This window comes from Oncorhynchus gorbuscha, linkage group LG08, assembly GCF_021184085.1.
Source record: "Oncorhynchus gorbuscha isolate QuinsamMale2020 ecotype Even-year linkage group LG08, OgorEven_v1.0, whole genome shotgun sequence".
NCBI lineage: Eukaryota > Metazoa > Chordata > Actinopteri > Salmoniformes > Salmonidae > Oncorhynchus > Oncorhynchus gorbuscha.
Window position 1 is genome coordinate 28,473,377 of NC_060180.1, and position 20,589 is coordinate 28,493,965.

The 20,589-nt window shown below is 44.9% G+C and overlaps 1 protein-coding gene across 1 annotated transcript; it reads left to right on the forward strand.

Moving 5' to 3' along the window:
• Window positions 1-133: 133 nt before the first annotated feature.
• Window positions 134-20,110, forward strand: mlh1 (mutL homolog 1, colon cancer, nonpolyposis type 2 (E. coli)). The gene is made up of 19 exons (XM_046359050.1): window positions 134-556; window positions 10,796-10,886; window positions 11,041-11,139; window positions 11,353-11,426; window positions 11,540-11,612; window positions 11,709-11,800; window positions 11,908-11,950; window positions 12,078-12,166; window positions 12,543-12,655; window positions 12,751-12,844; window positions 12,924-13,077; window positions 13,328-13,644; window positions 13,977-14,107; window positions 14,464-14,572; window positions 16,070-16,133; window positions 18,598-18,762; window positions 18,911-19,003; window positions 19,085-19,192; window positions 19,533-20,110. Exons 1-19 carry the CDS (start codon window positions 450-452, stop codon window positions 19,686-19,688), a joined length of 2,172 nt encoding a protein of 723 aa, XP_046215006.1. The 5' UTR covers window positions 134-449; the 3' UTR covers window positions 19,689-20,110.
• The last annotated feature ends 479 nt before the right edge of the window (window positions 20,111-20,589 follow it).

The following is a 20,589-nucleotide window of genomic DNA, read 5'->3' on the forward strand; positions in this document are numbered from 1 at the left end:
AGGCAGTATTGGTGCATCGTCCAGAAACATACACATCTCTTTTCCATAAAATAAATGTGTGCTTTTTCCAACTAGTTTTTATTGTGAAGGCAGATGTCACTGTTGCATGGGAAAACAGAATCCTACGAATTACTTAATTATTGCTTAATAATTACTTCACTTTTGTTTTGAGGCGACCTCGGCCTCGGACAAAGCGGGTTACCTGGCTCACGTCCGGGAGGCAGCCCGGTTCCAAATCGAATGCAATCAACTTTCAGCCGGTGCAAAACACGGCTCAACGGGCGCACTGGCGAGATTAATCGAACCCCTCACTCTCCCCCGCGCTTTTAACATGTTGTGATGGTGGTAGGATGTTAAGATAGCTACCCTTATTAAGTAAGGGTGTCCCATTTAAGCAGCTATTTGTGTTACTTCTGATAATATTCACAATCTGAATCAAAGCTAACAGTATGTCCGGGGTGATTCGGAGACTCGATGAGACCGTTGTTAATCGGATTGCTGCTGGAGAAGTTATCCAACGTCCTGCAAATGCTATCAAAGAATTGCTTGAAAACTGGTAAGTTAACTAGCTAACTAGGATGAGTGCTAATTGTTAGCCGTATTGCTAACAAAAGTAGCTAGCTAGCGTTCAAGCTAAGAGTTTATAATTGTGTCTGATGGTGCTAACGTTATTTAACGAGTTAGCTGGCTAGCTCTATGGAGATAGAGTTCTATCAGTGTGTGTGTCAGTTGTGCAAATACAGAATGCAACTTTTAAAATGAGTCATTATCAAAAGCAAATTATGATTCTTTCCTCCTATCGTTCGTAGTTCCCTTTTCGCATTTACAATCAATCAGGGGGTGTGGTATATGACCAATATACCACGGCTAAAGGCGGTTCTTATCCACGGCGGAGTGCCTGGAGGTAGCCCTTAGCCGTGGTATATTTGCCATATACCACAAACCCCAGAGGTACAGTATTGCTATTATAAACAGGTTACCAATGTAATTAGAACAGTGAACAAGTATTTTGCCTCATACGTGGTATATTTAAGCAATAAGGGGGGTATATTGCCAATATACCACAGCTAAGAACTGTTCTTAAGTACAACGCAACGCGGAGTGGTATATTGGCCTTATACCACAAACCCTAGAGGTGCCTTATTGCTATTATAAACTGGTTACCAATGTAATTAGAGCAGTAAAAATGTATGTTTTGTCATACCTGTGATATAGGGTCTGATAAACACCGGCTGTCAGCCAATCAGCATTCAGGGCTTGAACCACCCAGTTTATGTCTCTTTTGCCACGTCATTGTTGAATACTTGTTTTGGATTGGTTTGAAGGTTATTTTAGAGCACACATTATTTCATTTACATTACATTTACATTTAAGTCATTTAGCAGACGCTCTTATCCAGAGCGACTTACAAATTGGTGCATTCACCTTATGACATCCAGTGGAACAGCCACTTTACAATAGTGCATCTACATATTTTAAGGGGGGGGGGGGGTGAGAAGGATTACTTTATCCTATCCTAGGTATTCCTTAAAGAGGTGGGGTTTCAGGTGTCTCCGGAAGGTGGTGATTGACTCCGCTGTCCTGGCGTCGTGAGGGAGTTTGTTCCACCATTGGGGAGCCAGAGCAGCGAACAGTTTTGACTGGGCTGAGCGGGAACTGTACTTCCTCAGTGGTAGGGAGGCGAGCAGGCCAGAGGTGGATGAACGCAGTGCCCTTATTTGGGTGTAGGGCCTGATCAGAGCCTGGAGGTACTGAGGTGCCGTTCCCCTCACAGCTCCGTAGGCAAGCACCATGGTCTTGTAGCGGATGCGAGCTTCAACTGGAAGCCAGTGGAGAGAGCGGAGGAGCGGGGTGACGTGAGAGAACTTGGGAAGGTTGAACACTAGACGGGCTGCGGCGTTCTGGATGAGTTGTAGGGGTTTAATGGCACAGGCAGGGAGCCCAGCCAACAGCGAGTTGCAGTAATCCAGACGGGAGATGACAAGTGCCTGGATTAGGACCTGCTCCGCTTCCTGTGTGAGGCAGGGTCGTACTCTGCGGATGTTGTAGAGCATGAACCTACAGGAACAGGCCACCGCCTTGATGTTAGTTGAGAACGACAGGGTGTTGGCGTGATCCTGGACAAGGTTCTTAGCTCTCTGGGAGGAGGACACAATGGAGTTGTCAACCGTGATGGCGAGATCATGGAACGGGCAGTCCTTCCCCGGGAGGAAGAGCAGCTCCGTCTTGCCGAAGTTCAGCTTGAGGTGGTGATCCGTCATCCACACTGATATGTCTGCCAGACATGCAGAGATGCGATTCGCCACCTGGTCATCAGAAGGGGGAAAGGAGAAGATTAATTGTGTGTCGTCTGCATAGCAATGATAGGAGAGACCATGTGAGGTTATGACAGAGCCAAGTGACTTGGTGTATAGCGAGAATAGGAGAGGGCCTAGAACAGAGCCCTGGGGGACACCAGTGGTGAGAGCGCATGGTGAGGAGACAGATTCTCGCCACGCCACCTGGTAGGAGCGACCTGTCAGGTAGGACGCAATCCAAGCGTGGGCCACGCCGGAGATGCCCAACTCGGAGAGGGTGGAGAGGAGGATCTGATGGTTCACAGTATCGAAGGCAGCCGATAGGTCTAGAAGGATGAGAGCAGAGGAGAGAGAGTTAGCTTTAGCGGTGCGGAGCGCCTCCGTGATACAGAGGAGCAGTCTCAGTTGAATGACTAGTCTTGAAACCTGACTGATTTGGATCAAGATGGTCATTCTGAGAGAGATAGCGGGAGAGCTGACCAAGGACGGCACGTTCAAGAGTTTTGGAGAGAAAAGAAAGAAGGGATACTGGTCTGTAGTTGTTGACATCGGAGGGATCGAGTGTAGGTTTTTTCAGAAGGGGTGCAACTCTCGCTCTCTTGAAGACGGAAGGGACGTAGCCAGCGGTCAGGGATAAGTTGATGAGCGAGGTGAGGTAAGGGAGAAGGTCTCCGGAAATGGTCTGGAGAAGAGAGGAGGGGATAGGGTCAAGCGGGCAGGTTGTTGGGCGGCCGGCCGTCACAAGACGCGAGATTTCATCTGGAGAGAGAGGGGAGAAAGAGGTCAGAGCACAGGGTAGGGCACTGTGAGCAGAACCAGCGGTGTCGTTTGACTTAGCAAACGAGGATCGGATGTCGTCGACCTTCTTTTCAAAATGGTTGACGAAGTCATCTGCAGAGAGGGAGGATGGGGGGGAGGGGGAGGAGGATTCAGGAGGGAGGAGAAGGTGGCAAAGAGCTTCCTAGGGTTAGAGGCAGATGCTTGGAATTTAGAGTGGTAGAAAGTGGCTTTAGCAGCAGAGACCGAGGAGGAAAATGTAGAGAGGAGGGAGTGAAAGGATGCCAGGTCCGCAGGGAGGCGAGTTTTCCTCCATTTCCGCTCGGCTGCCCGGAGCCCTGTTCTGTGAGCTCGCAATGAGTCGTCAAGCCACGGAGCGGGAGGGGAGGACCGAGCCGGCCTGGAAGATAGGGGACATAGAGAGTCAAAGGATGCAGAAAGGGAGGAGAGGAGGGTTGAGGAGGCAGAATCAGGAGATAGGTTGGAGAAGGTTTGAGCAGAGGGAAGAGATGATAGGATGGAAGAGGAGAGAGTAGCGGGGGAGAGAGAGCGAAGGTTGGGACGGCGCGATACCATCCGAGTAGGGGCAGTGTGGGAAGTGTTGGATGAGAGCGAGAGGGAAAAGGATACAAGGTAGTGGTCGGAGACTTGGAGGGGAGTTGCAATGAGGTTAGAGGAAAAACAGCATCTAGTAAAGATGAGGTCGAGCGTATTGCCTGCCTTGTGAGTAGGGGGGGAAGGTGAGAGGGTGAGGTCAAAAGAGGAGAGGAGTGGAAAGAAGGAGGCAGAGAGGAATGAGTCAAAGGTAGACGTGGGGAGGTTAAAGTCGCCCAGAACTGTGAGAGGTGAGCCGTCCTCAGGAAAGGAGCTTATCAAGGCATCAAGCTCATTGATGAACTCTCCGAGGGGACTTGGAGGGCGATAAATGATAAGGATGTTAAGCTTGAAAGGGCTGGTAACTGTGACAGCATGAAATTCAAAGGAGGCGATAGACAGATGGGTAAGGGGAGAAAGAGAGAATGACCACTTGGGAGAGATCAGGATCCCGGTGCCACCACCCCGCTGACCAGAAGCTCTCGGGGTGTGCGAGAACACGTGGGCGGACGAAGAGAGAGCAGTAGGAGTAGCAGTGTTATCTGTGGTGATCCATGTTTCTGTCAGTGCCAAGAAGTCGAGGGACTGGAGGGAGGCATAGGCTGAGATGAACTCTGCCTTGTTGGCTGCAGATCGGCAGTTCCAGAGGCTACCGGAGACCTGGAACTCCACGTGGGTCGTGCGTGCTGGGACCACCAGATTAGGGTGGCAGCGGCCACGCGGTGTGGAGCGTTTGTATGGTCTGTGCAGAGAGGAGAGAACAGGGATAGACAGACACATAGTTGACAGGCTACAGAAGAGGCTACGCTAATGCAAGGAGATTGGAATGACAAGTGGACTACACGTCTCAAATGTTCAGAAAGTTAAGCTTACATAGCAAGAATCTTATTGACTAAAATTATTAAAATGATACAGTACTGCTGAAGTAGGCTAGCTGGCAGTGGCTGCGTTGTTGACTTTGTAGGCTAGCTGGCAGTGGCTGCGTTGTTGACACTACACTAATCAAGTTGTTCCGTTGAGTGTAATAGTTTCTAGAGTGCTGCTATTCGGGGGCTAGCTGGCTAGCTAGCAGTGTTGATTACGTTACGTTGCGTTAAAAGAACGATAACAATTATCTTTGATACACAGACGGCTATGTAGCTAGCTATGTAGCTAGCTACGATCAAACAAATCAAACCGTTGTGCTGTAATGAAATGAAATGAAAAATGTGATACTACCTGTGGAGCGAAGCGGAATGCGACCGGGTTGTTGAGTGCGGAAGTTCTATTCAGTAGACGTTGGCTAGCTGTTGGCTAGCTAGCAGTGTCTCCTACGTTAAGGACGACAAATAGCTGGCTAGCTAACCTCAGTAAATTAAGATAATCACTCTAAGACTACACGCTCTAAACTACACAATTATCTTGGATACGAAGACAGCAAAGACAACTATGTAGCTAGCTAACACTACACTAATCAAGTCGTTCAGTTGAGTGTAATAGTTTCTACAGTGCTGCTATTCGGTAGACGGTGGACGTATGCTAGCTGGCTAGCTGCTGGGCAGATAGCAGTGTAGACTACGTTAGGACGACGAAATACAAGTTGCAATAGAAGTGCTGACTGTTTCACTATGTTGTCCTCTTTCTTTTCCTTTTTCTTCTGTCCTTCTTTTGTCCTTATTTTGTCTTCCTTTCTTCTGTTAACTAGATATTTTTTGTTGTTATTCTTTGTAAGCTAGCTAGCTTCTTCCAGGAGAGTCCATAGCAACTGCTTAGCATCAAGTAAACAATTCTGCTAGCAATTCAGCTAGCTAAGATAACTGTACAATTTTATGAAAAATAGTTAATTTTTCAAAAGCCTGTCTTTTTGGTTTGTTCCTTGTTTTGTCTTCTATTGAGTCTTGCAGTTTTCTCTTGATTTTTTTGATGTACTTCACTCTAAAAAACCATTTAAATCTCAATATATACAGGAGCTCATTTTTCAGCAGCTGCTCAATTTAGAACTCCGTGTTTTCATTTCCTTCTAATGCACTGTAGAATTCCTTTACTATATTTAGTTCTTACATGTTCTGTGTTTGAACTGCTTTTGACAGTAAAAGTCGAATTGAAAACATTATTGCCATTATTGAATTAGATTTTCATAATAGCAAGCTAGGACTGATGGTTTGTTTAGATAAACTAGCAAGTCTGTTTGTTTGGTAACCAAGGCAACTACTGTTGCGATCTAGTAAACTTGCTAGCTACTTCAGTGGATGTTGAGAAAATGTATAGCGGCAAATGTATTAAATTCTAGCCATGGCATAAATGGGATAATCAACTCGTGGCTATAGCTGTGGTATGTGTAAGAGATAATCAACGAGAGGCTATGCGTTAGTCAATGGAAGATTAGTTCAAGTCCGTGGAAGATTAGTTCTACTCCGCTAACGCATTGTGGAACACACCTTCCATGGTATTCCTTATTTTACATAGAACGCATAGCCTCTTGTTGATTATTCCTTACATACAGTGCATTCAATCTACACACAATATATATTTATATTTTAACTAGGCAAGTCAGTTAAGAACAAATTCTTATTTACAATGTAGGCCGTCATGGGACTTCCAATCACGGCTGGCTGTGATACAGCCTGGATTTAAACCAGGGTGTCTGTAGTGATGCCTCCAGCACTGAGATGCAGTTTCTTAGACTGCTGCGACATTGATCATTCTTGATTCTATAACTTGTTTGGAGTCCACCTGTGGTAAATTCAATTGATTGGACATGATTTGAAAAGTCACACACCTGTCTATGTAAAAACCAAGCCATGAGGTCGAAGGAATTGTCTGTAGAGCTCCAAGACAGGCAGAGGCAGAGATCTGGGTAAGGGTTCCAAAACATTTCTGCAGCATTGAAGGTCCCCAAGAACATAGTGGCCATCATTCTTAAATGGAAGAAGTTTGGAACCATCAAGACTCTTCCTAGAGGTGGCTGCCTGGCCGAACTGAGAAATCGGGGGAGAAGGGCTTTGGTCAAGGAGGTGACCAAGATCCCGATGTTCACTCTGACAGAGCTCCAGAGTTCCTTGCAGCACTCCACCAATCAGGCCTTTTATGGTGGCCAGACGGAAGCTGTTCCCCATCTAACTTGACAGAGCTTGGGAGGATCTGCAGAGAGGAATGAGAGAAACTCCCCAAATTCACATGTGCCAAGCTTGTAGCATCATACCCAAGAAGACTTGAGACTGTAATTGCTTCCAAAGGTGCTTCAACAAAGTACTGAGTAAAGTGTCTGAATACCTATATCTTTCAACAGACCACCATAGTCCCTGTGCCCAAGAAAGCGAAGGTAACCTACCGAAATTACTACTGCCCTGTATCACTCACGTCGGTAGCCATGAGTTGCTTTGAAAGGCTGGTCATGGCTCACACCAACACCATCATCCCGGAAATCCTAGACCCACTCCAATTCCCATATTGCCGCAACAGATCCACAGATGACGCAAGGGGCCCCTCGGGTGAGCACGATAAAGGAGATGATTGTGGACTACAGGAAAAGGAGGGACGAACACGCCCCCATTCACATCGACGGGGCTGTCGTGGTGTGGGTTGAGTTTCAAATTCATTGGTGTTTGCATGACCAATAAACTATCATGGTCCAAGCCCAACAACAAAGTGGAGAAGAGGGCCTGACAATGCCTTTTCCCCCTCAGGAGACAGAAAAGATGCTCAGTTCTACAGCAGCACCATTGAGAGCATCCTGACCGGTTGCATCACCGCCTGGTATGGAAACTGCTTGGCATCTGACCGTAAGGCGCTACAGAGGGTAGTGTGTACAGCCCAGTACCTATATAATAGGCGGTGCCAGATGGCCCAAACAAACTCCAGTCACCCAAGTCCTAGACTGCTCTCTCTGCTAACGCACAGCAAGGGGTACCGGTGCGTCAAGTCTAGGTCCCAAAGGCTCCTTAACAGCTTCTAACCCCAAGCTATAAGACTGCTGAACAATTAATCTAATGGCCCCCCCAGACTATTTACATTGACCCCCCCCCCCCAATTGTTTTTATACTGCTGCTACTCTCTGTTTATCTATGCATAATCACTTTACCTCTACCTACATGTACATATTACCTCTACTAACCTGTACCCCCGCACATTGACTCGGTACTGGTGCCCCCTACATAATTAAGAATTTGTTCTTGACTGACTTGTCTAGTTAAATACAGATTAAATAAAGAATAGACAGCTTCCTTTCCTTGATCCCTTTCCTCCCATCCTTTGCTCTGCTAGCTGTCTTTTCTCCTATCCTTTCCTAACGGTACACATTTTGCCATGAGGCTGAGCGAAACATTTAAAAAGTTTTAAAGATAATGTGTAGAATTGCTGGAAATTATCTAGGGGGGGAATAAGTTAAGAGCGCAAAGAAAAGGGCATCCCGAGTGGCGCAGCGGTCTAAGGTACTGCATCTCAGTGCTAGAGGTGTCACTAAAGACCCTGGTTCGATCCCTGGCTGTATCACAACTGGCCGTGATCGGGAGTCACATAGGGTGGTGCACAATTGACCCAGCATCGTCCGGGTTAGGCCGTCATTGTAAAATTAGAATTTGTTCATAGCTGACTTGCCTTGTTAAATAAAGGTTAAATTAAACACGTGTATACATAAACTCAGCAAAAAAAGAAACAACCCTTTTTCAGGACCCTGTCTCAAAGATAATTCGTAAAAATCCAAATTACCACCGATCTTCATTGTAAAGGGTTTTAACACTGTTTCCCATGCTTGTTCATGGTTCATTGAACCATGAACAATTAATGAACATGCACCTGTGGAATTTTTTTTAAGACACTAACAGCTTACAGACGGTAGGCAATTAAGGTCACAGTTATGAAAACTTAGGACACTAAAGAAGCCTTTTTCTACTGAAAAAAAAAACACCAAAAGAAAGATGCCCAGGGTCCCTGCTCATCTGCGTGAACGTGCCTTAGGCATGCTGCAAGGAGGCATGAGGACTGCAGATGTGGCCAGGGCAATAAATTGCAATGTCCGTAGTACTATGAGACGCCTAAGACAGCGCTACAGGGAGCGCTGTCAGCGCTACAGCGCTACATGACTGACAGCTGATTGTCCTCGCAGTGGCAGACTACGCGTAACAACACCTGCACAGGATCGGTACATCCGAACATCACACCTGTGGGACAGGTACTGGATGGCAACAACAACTGCCCGAGTTACACCAGGAACACAGGCTGGACTGAAGGCTTGTAGGCCTGTTGTAAGGCAGGTCCTCACCAGACAGCAACGGCAACAACGGCGCCTACGGCAACTAAGTCGCTCTGGATAAGAGCGTCTGCTAAATGACGTAAATGTAAACAGTCGTCCAACGATTGTGCTTTTTTTCGCAAATGCTCTTTTGTTAAATCATCCCCCAGCATTGCATCGATTATATGCAACGCAGGACACGCTAGATAAACTAGTAATATCATCAACCATGTGTAGTTATAACTAGTGATTTATGAATTATTGTTTTTTATAAGATATGTTTTATAATCTAGCTAGCAACTTACCTTTGCTTCTACTTCATTTGCGTATCAGGCAGGCTCCTCGTGGAGTGCAATAAGAGGCAGGTGGTTAGAGCGTTGGACTAGTTAACTGTAAGGTTGCAAGATTGGATCCCCCGAGCGGATAGGGTGAAAATATGTTGATCTGAACCTGAACAAGGCAGTTAACCCACTGTTCCTAGGCCGTCATTGAAAATAAGAATGTGTTCTTAACTGACTTGCCTATTTAAATAAAGGTATAAAATAAAATAAATCTGCGCCCAAAAATGCCATTTCCGATTGTTAAGAGAACTTGAAATCGGCCCTAATTAATCGGCCATTCTGATTAATCGGTCGACCTCTAGTCTCAAGAACTCACGGAACTACTAACCATTACATCTCTATCTATCTCTCTCTCGCACGCTCTCACACGCACACACATGCTTGATTGAAATTAGGCCAGGCCTCTTCAGTCTTGTTCAGACTTATCCTCCTCCTTGTCCTCAGTCTTCCTTGCTCCTCTCCGCTCCATAAAGTTTGGCCTTCTGGGCCAGACGCTGGCTTGAGCTGATCTCTACCAGCTGAAGAAGGTCAGGGCACAGTTGTTTGAACGTCCTGTGGACCTCGGGCCAGGATGTCTTCTTCACGCTGCTCTTTGGATCCTGGTAGGGCCTAGCTTTCAGGATGGTCCACTGGTCTGGGATCAGATCCACATCACAGACTGAAATTGCCTTGTTAGATCATCAACCTCTGAATCTCCAAAATCTGAAGATACACATACAATAAGGAAAATAATATTTAGTTAAATGCTTTTAACAAGTGTGGATTGTTAGTAAGATCAGGAGTGTTATTGTAAATGCTAAACTTCAGAGTTTTCTGCATCAGGCCAAGTTTGCAGTTCCACCAGTTTTGTGGATCCCAGAGCTAAAATCCCCAAATATCTTGCCCATGCTTTAGCACAGCCGGTCAATGAGTTTGGACATGGGATGATGTCACACGAACCAGGGTGCTGTCATCTCTGGGTGTCAGACTGACACCCTCATAGGTGTCTGTGTTGGCCAGACAAGTCTTCAGTTTGGGTCCAGGTCTGTATGTCAGAGAATACAACAGTGTAACAAAGTTTTAGACGTGAATGTATGAGTAACAACATTTTGTATGAATTATGAATAAAAAAATATTCATACCACCCACCAACACACACACACACACACACCTGCTCGTGTGTTTGTTCAACACTACCTGGGTGGTGGTCAGGCAGCTGTGGACCTCAGCCACTGTCACAGAGGTTCTCTACAGTGTCAAATACAGGCTGCTGAGGTGCGTGAGGAAGTCCTGCATGAAGCTGCTGGTCCCTACCACGTCTTTTTCTGTACTGTTGAAGCTGCGTGCCTGACTTTGCTGCACTGGACCCCCCCCCCCCCAGCATCTGGTGACTGAATCTGTAGCATAGCTAGCTTTGGCAATAACTCCAATGTCACATTGGAGTTATATCCATAGCTAACTGTAGCTGTGCAGCAGTTGCTATTCGCATGACAGCTGATTGTTTACATAGTTGCTGTACCAAGTCTTTGCAATTTGGTTTGTGAGAAGATATCAGTTTGGTTCACCATATGACATTTGCATTCACTGTAATGTTACAGTTTAGATGCCAAGTCCACCAACATACAGGTGACTGTGAAGGAGGGGGGTCTGAAACTTATCCAGATACAAGACAATGGCACTGGCATCAGGGTAAGGTGTGTGTGTGTGTGTGTGTGTGTGTGTGTGTGTGTGTGTGTGTGTGTGTGAGAGTGAGTCATGTAAGCAAAATAAACAACTTCCACCAAGTCCATATTTTGGTTCACTTCTCACTTTCCTTTCGACTGTTTTACTTTCTCTTTTGAAGAAAGAAGATATGGAGATAGTATGTGAACGGTTTACAACAAGCAAGCTCCAGACTTTTGAGGACCTCAACGCCATCTCGACCTATGGTTTCCGAGGAGAGGTGAAGCATTTCCGATTTGTTTGATCGTTTTGAGTAATTCAACCTTCCACATTTGTCAAGGTTACGTTGTAATGGGGATGTATTTTGGTGTAGGTTAATTCTTTATGTGGGCAAAGCTAGATGTTCAATTCTAGTGTTTCTGGACTATCCATGTGACGTGTGTGTGTGTGTGTGTGTGTGTGTGTGTGTGTGTGTGTTGTGTGTGTGTTTCAGGCACTTGCCAGTATAAGCCATGTTGCCCATGTGACCATAACAACCAAAACGGCTGACGCCAAGTGTGCTTACAGGTAGCCTGTTATTTAATTACACTTTGATTGACGAGGCCATCAGTCCTTTTGTCGAATTGCCCAGTAACGCGTTTGAATCCTCAGTCTGTAAGTGCTGCCCTCACCCTCCCCAGAGCCACCTACTGCGATGGGAAACTAAAGACCCAACCCAAACCCTGCGCTGGAAACCAGGGGACACAGATCACTGTGAGTTCATTAAATGGCCACTTACAACTGCAAAGGTATGTCGACTATAATGTGCGAAAAGAGACGACGACTTCAAGTATCTCTGAACATCCACAGGCGGAGGATCTGTTTTATAACGTGTCCACCAGGAGGAAAGCACTGAAGAGCCCCAGTGAGGAGTACTCCAGGATTGTGGAGGTGGTGAGCAGGTGTGTGTGTGGCCTCAAGCGTCACAAATATTTTGATTTATTTTGTGTGCTGGCAATGTGTTGTTGACTCATGCAAACTATCTTTTTTGATCTTTTTGTTTTGACAGGTATGCTATACACAACTCTGGGAAAAGCTTTGCTGTCAAAAAGGTGAGATTTTGATTTCCTTCACGTTTCCTACCCTTGATGTTTTCACCGGAGGTCATTGTCCCTGAAGGGATTAGACTTCGGTTGTTTGTCACAAATATTCTGTCTTTTTAAAATATTTTTTTCTCAGCAAGGTGAGACCATGGCTGACGTCAGGACCCTACCCAACGCCTCCATACTGGATAATATCCGTGTGGTGTTCGGCAATACAGTCAGCAGGTACGGGGGGGGGAAAAATACCCCTCCAAGATTACTCTCTCATGTTGGAATGTCAGTTCCTTGTTGAGTGAATAAAGGTTATGCCATCCATTTTGAATTGTATCTGCAGCCAGACAGAGTTCTATCTTGATCTGTTAGTGAATGCTTTGAGCTATAATCTGATACGTTCTGCATAGTTAAGTTAATTGGACTTCTGCTGGTTTTTCTTGTGCCCAGTGATCTTGACCTTCCCCAGTGGGCGAAGCTGGTTGAAATAACTTAATTACAACCAGAACGGGTTGAAATCTGGCTACATTGATGTCATCGATACCAGTTTTGCCATTGAGTCTGTGGTATGAAGAGTGAGCAGTGTGTTGCACGTTTTTTTTCTCCGTAGGGAGCTGATTGAAGTGGGCTGTGAGGATCAGAAGCTTGCCTATAAGCTGAAGGGCCACATCTCCAATGCCAACTACTCAGTGAAGAAGTGCATCCTCATCCTCTTCATCAATCGTATGTGCCACAGGAGCGCTATGTTAAAATAACTAGTTATTTGAATACGATATTCCTGTGAATTTTTTTACTAATAGTCTTGTTTTTCTCCTCAGATCGTCTGGTTGAATCGAGTGCCTTAAAAAAAGCCATTGAGACCGTTTATGCTGCATACCTTCCCAAGAACTCTCACCCATTTCTATATCTCAGGTAACTCCGGTTACTGTCACTTAACTGGATAGCAAATGATTTCTGGTTGTGTTTACTGTTCTTTGTTCTATTGCTTAAGCCTGGAGATTGCCCCTCATAACATCGACGTGAATGTCCACCCTACCAAACACGAGGTGCACTTCCTCCACGAAGACTGTATCATCGAGAGCGTTCAAAAACAGATAGAGAGCAAACTCCTGGGCTCCAACTCCTCACGCACGTACTTCACACAGGTGCTGTTAGCTCCGCAGTCCTCCATGCTGAATGTCTTCTCATTTGTATTGTTTTTAACAGGATATTATACTACTAGGTATTTAACACAACATACAGTATGTGCCAATAAGCTAAACTGGGTGTATGGAATTCTCTTTTCTTTAGTGGATTAGTTGGTGTGTAGAATCAGTAGTAGTAAAAAAGAGAAGCTGCATTCTTGGAATTGAGGTGAAAAATAAAAGGTTATCCGTTTGACCTAATTCTTTGTAGACATTGCTGCCTGGGCTGTCTGTCTCCACCAGCGAGGGGAAGTCTTCCTCCAACTCCACGGGGGACAGTGAGCGGGTCTACGCACATCAGATGGTCAGGACCGACAGTAGAGCCCAAAAGCTGGACTCCTTTCTCCAGCCGGCGTCCAAGCTGGCCCCTACTCCCACCGCCAACCCTAATGGGCAGAGCAGGGGGGAACCTGTGACCACCAATGACATGGAAGAGATGGACAACGCAGAGATCCTGGAGGAACAGGCGCCAGGTGCCACAGAGGATGGGGAGGGAACCAGCCGAAATACCCCAGCTGATCTCCCCAGGTGATCATGCCTTCTTAGTGGGCTTCAGGGATACATTCACTGAGTGCTTGTTTGAATAGTGGTTTATGGAGTGTGTCCGTGTATTTAGTGGTGCTTAGAATGTCTGTATATTTGGTGGTGCATGGAGTGTGTACTCACGCGTGTATTTGTTAGATGTGTGTGTGTGTGTGTGTGTGTGTGTGTGTGTGTGTGTGTGTGTGTGTGTGTGTGTGTGTGTGTGTGTGTGTGTGTGTGTGTGTGTGTGTGTGTTCGCACGTATTTAACTGAATATGGTGTGTGTTTAGTAAAAGCAGTTTTAATAGTAATGTGTGGGTGTTGTTGGGTCGGCCCAGGAAGCGTCCCCGTGCCGGTGAGGACGAGGAGCAGGAGAACCTGACTGCTGCAGCCACAACCAGGAGACGAGCCATCAAGCTGAGCAGTGTGAAGGAGCTGAGAGATGACATCACTGAGCACGCACACAAAGGTATACCCAACTCCATCCATCATCAAATACTGGACACGTACAGGAAGGAGTGTCTGCGGTGGTCTCAATTCTAACTACCATAGGTTAGAAGTAGTGTGTGTGAAAGGGGGAGAACTGAGGAAGGGGAAATGCGATTTGAACGAGCTAATCCACTATATACTGTAGATATTCCACTATACTCGTGATTGTGTCTTTGCTGACACCATCAGGTGAAGAAAGCTACTTCGCACACAGCTGTTGCAATACTGTACTTACTTCAGTACAGAAAAATTAGATTGTAGTAAACTAAGGATGGGCAAAAACACTTAGAAGATCTGGTTTGAGAGCCTGTCCAATGTATGTTTGGTCTTCCTCAGGTCTTCAAGAGATGCTTCAGAATCACTCGTTTGTGGGCTGTGTCAACCCCCAGTGGACTCTGATCCAGCACCATACCAAACTGTACCTTCTCAACACCACCAAACTCAGGTCAGAACCACATGCACTCCCCTACCTATTTATTTGGACAGTTAAGCTAAAATGTATAATTTAGCTTTTACCAGGGCAGCATTTTTGGATATGAAAGCACTTTATGCATCTTGTCCCCTCACTTGAAGGTGTCATAAAGTATTTGGAAGAATTCACACATACAGTGGCTTCAGAGAGTATTCACACCCCTTGACTTTCCACATTTTGTTGTGTAACAGCCTGCATTTGAAATGTTTTACATTGAGATTTTGTGTCAGTGGCCTCCACACAATACCCCATAATGTCAAAGTGGAATAAACAATAAAAGCTGAGATATCTTGAGTCAATAAGCATTCAGCCCATTTGTTATGGTAAGGATAAAGAAAGAAACGGAATGGAGCTCAGCACAGGCAAACTCCTAGAGGGAAACTTAGTTCAGTCTGCTTTCCACTAGACACTGGGAGATTAATTCACCTTTTAAGCAGGACAATAACCCGAAACATAAGGCCAAATCTACACTGGAGTTGTTTACTAAGAAGATAGTGAATGTTGCCAAGTTAGTCTTTGCCTTAAATCTGCTTGAAAATCTATGGCAAGACTTGAAGATGGTTATCTAACAATGATCAACAACCAAATTGACAGAGCTTGAAGAAATTTGAAAATAATAACGGGCAAATATTGTACAAATCTCTCTTAAGACTTACCCAGAAAGAGCAGCTGGGCGGCAGGGTAGCCTAGTGGTTAGAGCATTGGACTAGTAACCGGAAGGTTGCAAGGTCAAACCCCCGAGCTGACAAGGTACAAATCTGTCGTTCTGCCCCTGAACAGGCAGTTAACCCACTGCTAGGCCGTCATTGAAAATAAGAATTTGTTCTTAACTGACTTGCCTGGTAAAATAAAATAAATTAAAAAAAAAAAAAATCATTACCAAATGGGATTTTACAAAGTCAGTTAAATATTTGTGTGTTTCATTTTCAATACATTTGTAAATATAAAAAAAAACATATGTTCACTTTGTCATTATGGGATATTGTGTCTCGATGGGTGAGTAAATTAAAACTACCATCCATTTTGAATACATGCTGTAACAACACAATGTGTAATAAGTCGAGGGGTATGAATACTTTCTGAAGGCCTGTAATAAAGTAGTCAAAAGTATTTGGTCCCATATTCCTAGCACGCAATGACTACATCAAGCTTGTGTGACAGAGGCACAAAGGTCATACCCCCCAAGACATGCTAACCTCTCACCATTACCAATAACAGGGGAGGTTCACATTTTGGGGGGGGGGTATGATATTTATGCCTCAACTTTTTTACTCATCCATTATACTGCATCTGTAATCATAGTAGCATCCACATTAATGTAGAAGGGTTCAGAAAAACATTTGTTGTGCAGAGTTGCATGTAGAAGCTTTAAAAAATATACTTCGCTGCAAAATAAATATATAAATTAGAAGTATTCCTGTGCGGTTGCTCAAGGTGTTAAATATTTTGCTTTTTCTCTTCTTTTTTTAGCCAGGAGCTATTCTACCAAATTTTGATCTACGACTTCGGTAACTTTGGCATCTTGAGGTTATCTGTAAGTATGACACACATCAATGTGTAGCACGGTATACCGGTACCACGGTAATATCATGGTACCAACATTTTAGAATACCGTAGTACCGTCTCATATGATACTGCCAACATTTTTGACCATACCTATCTAAAGAACCAACTGGCACCTGTTTATAAAATGTTTTAGTCAGTTTTGTTTTATAAATTCAGTGAATTGTTTTTAAACAACAGTTACTCTATTATATGCGCCAGTCTATACCAGGCGGTGTCAGAGGAAGGCCCTAAAAATTGTCAAAGACTCCAGCCACCCTAGTTATAGACTGTTCTCCCTGATACCACACGGCAAGCGGTACCGGAGCGCCAAGTCTAGGTCCAAGAGGCTTCTAAACAGCTTCTACCCCCAAGCCATAAGACTCCTGAACATCTAGTCAAATGGCCACCCAGACTATTTGCATTGCCCCCCCCCCTCCTCACCACTGCCACTCTCTTGTCATCTATGCATAGTCACTTTAATTAACTCTGCCTACATGTACATACTACCTCAACTAACCGGTGCCCCCACACATTGACTCTGTACCGGTACCCCCTTGTATATATATATTTTTTTACTGCTGCAAGGTAAAATGTTGTATCCGTATTCGGCGCATGTGACTATTGAAATTTGATTGGATCTCACCCGCTTGTCGTCCTAAAAACCGGAAATGTTTAAAAAAATGTTTTATAACAAACAACGTTTTGCAGTCATGTTACCTAGCTTGCTAACAACCTGGTAACTTGACAGTAGGTCTAGGCCAATTTGATTGGCCCATGAAGAAAGGAGAAGCGTCTGCTTCTCATAAGATGTGCTTCAAAGGTAGGATTCATGTAGGCCTAATGTAAGCCTGAACTATATAAAATATATCTATTTCTGGTGCTCCTAAAATTCTATTTGGTGCCTAACATTTTTAAAGTTGGGAGCAGTTTGTACAATGCATTTGGAAAGTATTCAGACCCCTGGACTTTTTCCACATTTTTTTACGTTAAATAGCTTTTTACCCTAATCCATCTACACACAATACCGTGTAATAACAAAGCAAAAACGGGTTTTAAGAACATTTTGCAATTTAAAAAAAATAAAGAACTGAAATATCCAATTTACATAAGTAATTCAGACCATTTACTCAGTACTTTGTTGAAGCAGTGATTACAGCCTCGAGTCTTCTTGGGTATGACGCTACAAGCTTGGTACACCTATATTTGGGGAGTTTCTACAATTTTTCTCTGCAGATCCTCTCAAGCTCAGTCAGGTTGGATGGGGAGCGTCGCTGCACAGCTATTTCCGGTCTCTCCAGAGATGTTAGTCCAGGCTCTGGCTGGGCCACTCAAGGACATTGAGACTTGTCCCAAAGCCATTCCTGTGTTTTCCTGTTAGACTGGGGCGAAGGTTCCGAGGTCCTGAGTGCTCTGGAGCAGGTTATCAAGGATCTCTCTGTACTTTGCTCTGTTCATCTTTCCGTCGATCCTGGCTAGTCTCCCAGTCCCTGCCACTAAAAAACATCCCCACAGCATGATGCTGCCACCACCATGCTCCATTGTAGGGATGGTGCCAAGTTTCCTCCAAAAGTGATGCTTGGCATTCAGGCCAAAGATTTCATCAGACCAGAGAATCTTGTTTCTCATGGTCTGAGAGTCCTTTAGGCACCTATTGGGAAAACTCCAAGCGGGCTGTCATGCCTTTTCCTGAGGAGTGGCTTCCGTCTGGACACTACCATAAAGGCCTGATTGGTGGAGTGCTGCAGAGATGGTTGTCCTTCTGGAAGGTTCTCCCATCGCCATAGAGGAACTCTGGAGCTGTCAGAGTGACCATCGGGTTCTTGGTCACCTCCCTGACCAAGGCTCTTTCCCCCAATTGCTCAGTTTGGCCAGGCAAACTCTAGGAAGAGTCTTGGTGGTTCCAAACTTCTTCCATTTAAGAATGATGCAGGCCACTGTGTTCTTGGGGACCTTCAATGCTGCAGACATTTTTGGGTACCCTTGCCCAGATCTGCGCTTTGACATAATCCTATCTCTGAGCTCTACGGACAATTCCTTCGACCTGATGGCTTGTTTTTTTGCTCTGACATGCACTGTCAACTGTGTGACCTTAGACAGATGTGTGCCTTTTCAAATCATCTCCAATCAATTGAATTTACCACAGGTGGACTCCAATCAAGCTTTAGAAACATCTCAAGAATGATCAATGGCTCAATTTTGAGTCTCATATCAAAGGGTCTAAATAAAGGGTCTAAAGGGTCTAAATACTTATGTAAATAAGTTTATTTGTTTCTAAAATCCTGTTATCACATTACCAGAGGCTGTGATTCTGGGCCTGTTTTCACTAATTGTCTCAACAATTTAGCCTTTCAGATAAGATGGACAGGGAGGACCTAAACTTAGATTAGACGCATTGTGAATACGGGCCCAGATATTTGGCTCCGAGTTGGCTTGATGATGTTGTGTTGTTCCAGGAGCCTGCGCCACTCTATGACCTGGCCATGCTGGCTCTGGACTCCGAGGAGAGCGGCTGGTCGGAGGAGGACGGGCCCAAGGAGGGTCTGGCCCAATACATAGTCGACTTCTTGAAGAAGAAATCTGAGATGCTGGAGGACTACTTCTCCATGGAGATCGACCAGGTCTGTCTGCTGACCCTCTGTATCCTGTCTGTGCTGACAAAAACATTGAAATCATACCTGGTTGGACCATTAGCACTTGCTACCTAAATGTAATTGTCATGCATGAAATCAGGACAAAACTTAAGATCAGAATGTGTCTTGTTTGCAGGAAGGAAATCTCACCGGTTTGCCATTGCTGCTTGACAAGTACACCCCTCCTATGGAGGGTCTGCCCATGTTCATCCTACGTTTGGCTACTGAGGTGTGAACTATTCTTATCCATGACCATGTCTTATCAATAAGTTCTTATATACTAAACGGACTAATCGAAGGGGTTGTGTAGGTGAACTGGGACAATGAGAAGGACTGCTTCAGAGACTTCAGCAAGGAGTGCAGCCAGTTCTACTCTATCAGGAAACAGTATGTCCTGGAGCCGGGAGAGGAGGAGCAGGTATGTCATTCAGATGCGCCACCCTGGGTCGTTTTCATTAGGCATCAAACAGAAGGAAATGGAAGGACTACATGGAGTTGGCCTATTTTCATTTTCAGTTGCGTGCCTAATGAACACAGCCTTGTGTTTTTGTTGTTGTAGTGTGTCTCGCACTTGTCAATCTGATATAAGCAGATAGTTGATGACACCTAGGTCACATTTAGTAGAAACTAAGGATTCAGGAGCAAATCATTTTGAAATGGAAGATATACTGCCATGTCGTAGGAACACGCTCTTGTATTTTCAGTTTTGGTCCCATTTAGCACTTACTGAACAGACTATGGTTGTGAATGTGTTGCAGGATGCAGAGCTGAACTCGTGGCGTTGGAAGGTGGAGCATCTCCTGTTTAAATCCTTCCGGAGCCTCTTCAGTCCCCCTAAACACTTCAGTGAGGATGGCAGCGTACTCCAGATTGCTAATCTACCAGACCTCTACAAAGTATTTGAGCGATGCTAAGACATGAGAAACACTGTCCATGGGCTGCATGTCTGTTTCGAGAAACCATTTGATATACAGTCTACATACCTTAGCCAAATACATTTAAATTTAAAGTTTTTCACAGTTCCTGACATTTAATCCTAGTAAGAATCCCTGTTTTAGGTCAGTTAGGATTACCACTTTATTTTAAGAATGTGAAATTTCAGAATAAGTGTAGAGTGATTTACTTTTTCATCACATTCCCAGTGGGTCAGAAGTTTACATAAACAATTAAGGTAATTCTAATTGAGTGTAACTTGGTTCAAACGTTTCAGCTAGCCTTCCACAAGCTTCCCACAATAAATTGGATACATTTTGGGTTATTCCTCCTGACAGAGCTGGTGTTACTGAGTCAGGTTTGTAGGCCTCCTTGCTCGCACACCCTTTTTCAGTTCTGCCCACAAATCTATGGGATTGAGGTCAGGTCTTTGATGGCCACTCCCAATACCTTGACTTTGTTGTCCTTAAGCCATTTTGCCACAACTTTGGAAGTATGCTTGGGGTTATTGTCCATTTGCGACCAAGCTACAACTTCCTGACTGATGTCGCTTCAATATATCCACACAATTTTCCTACCTCATGATGCAATCTATTTTGTGAAGTGCACCAGTCCCTCCTGCAGCAAAGCACCCCCACAACATGTTGCCACCACCATGCTTCATGGTTCGAATGGTGTTCTTCGGCTTGCAAGCCTCCCCCTCCCTTTTTCCTCCAAACAGTTCCATTTTTGTTTCATCAGACCAGAGTCCTTTTTGGAGAATGTCCCATCCTTGTCCCCATGTGCAGTTGCAAACTGTAGTGTTTTTTTTTTATGGCGGTTTTGGAGCAGTGGGTTCTTCCTTGCTGAGCAGCCTTTCAATTAATGTGGATATAGATACTT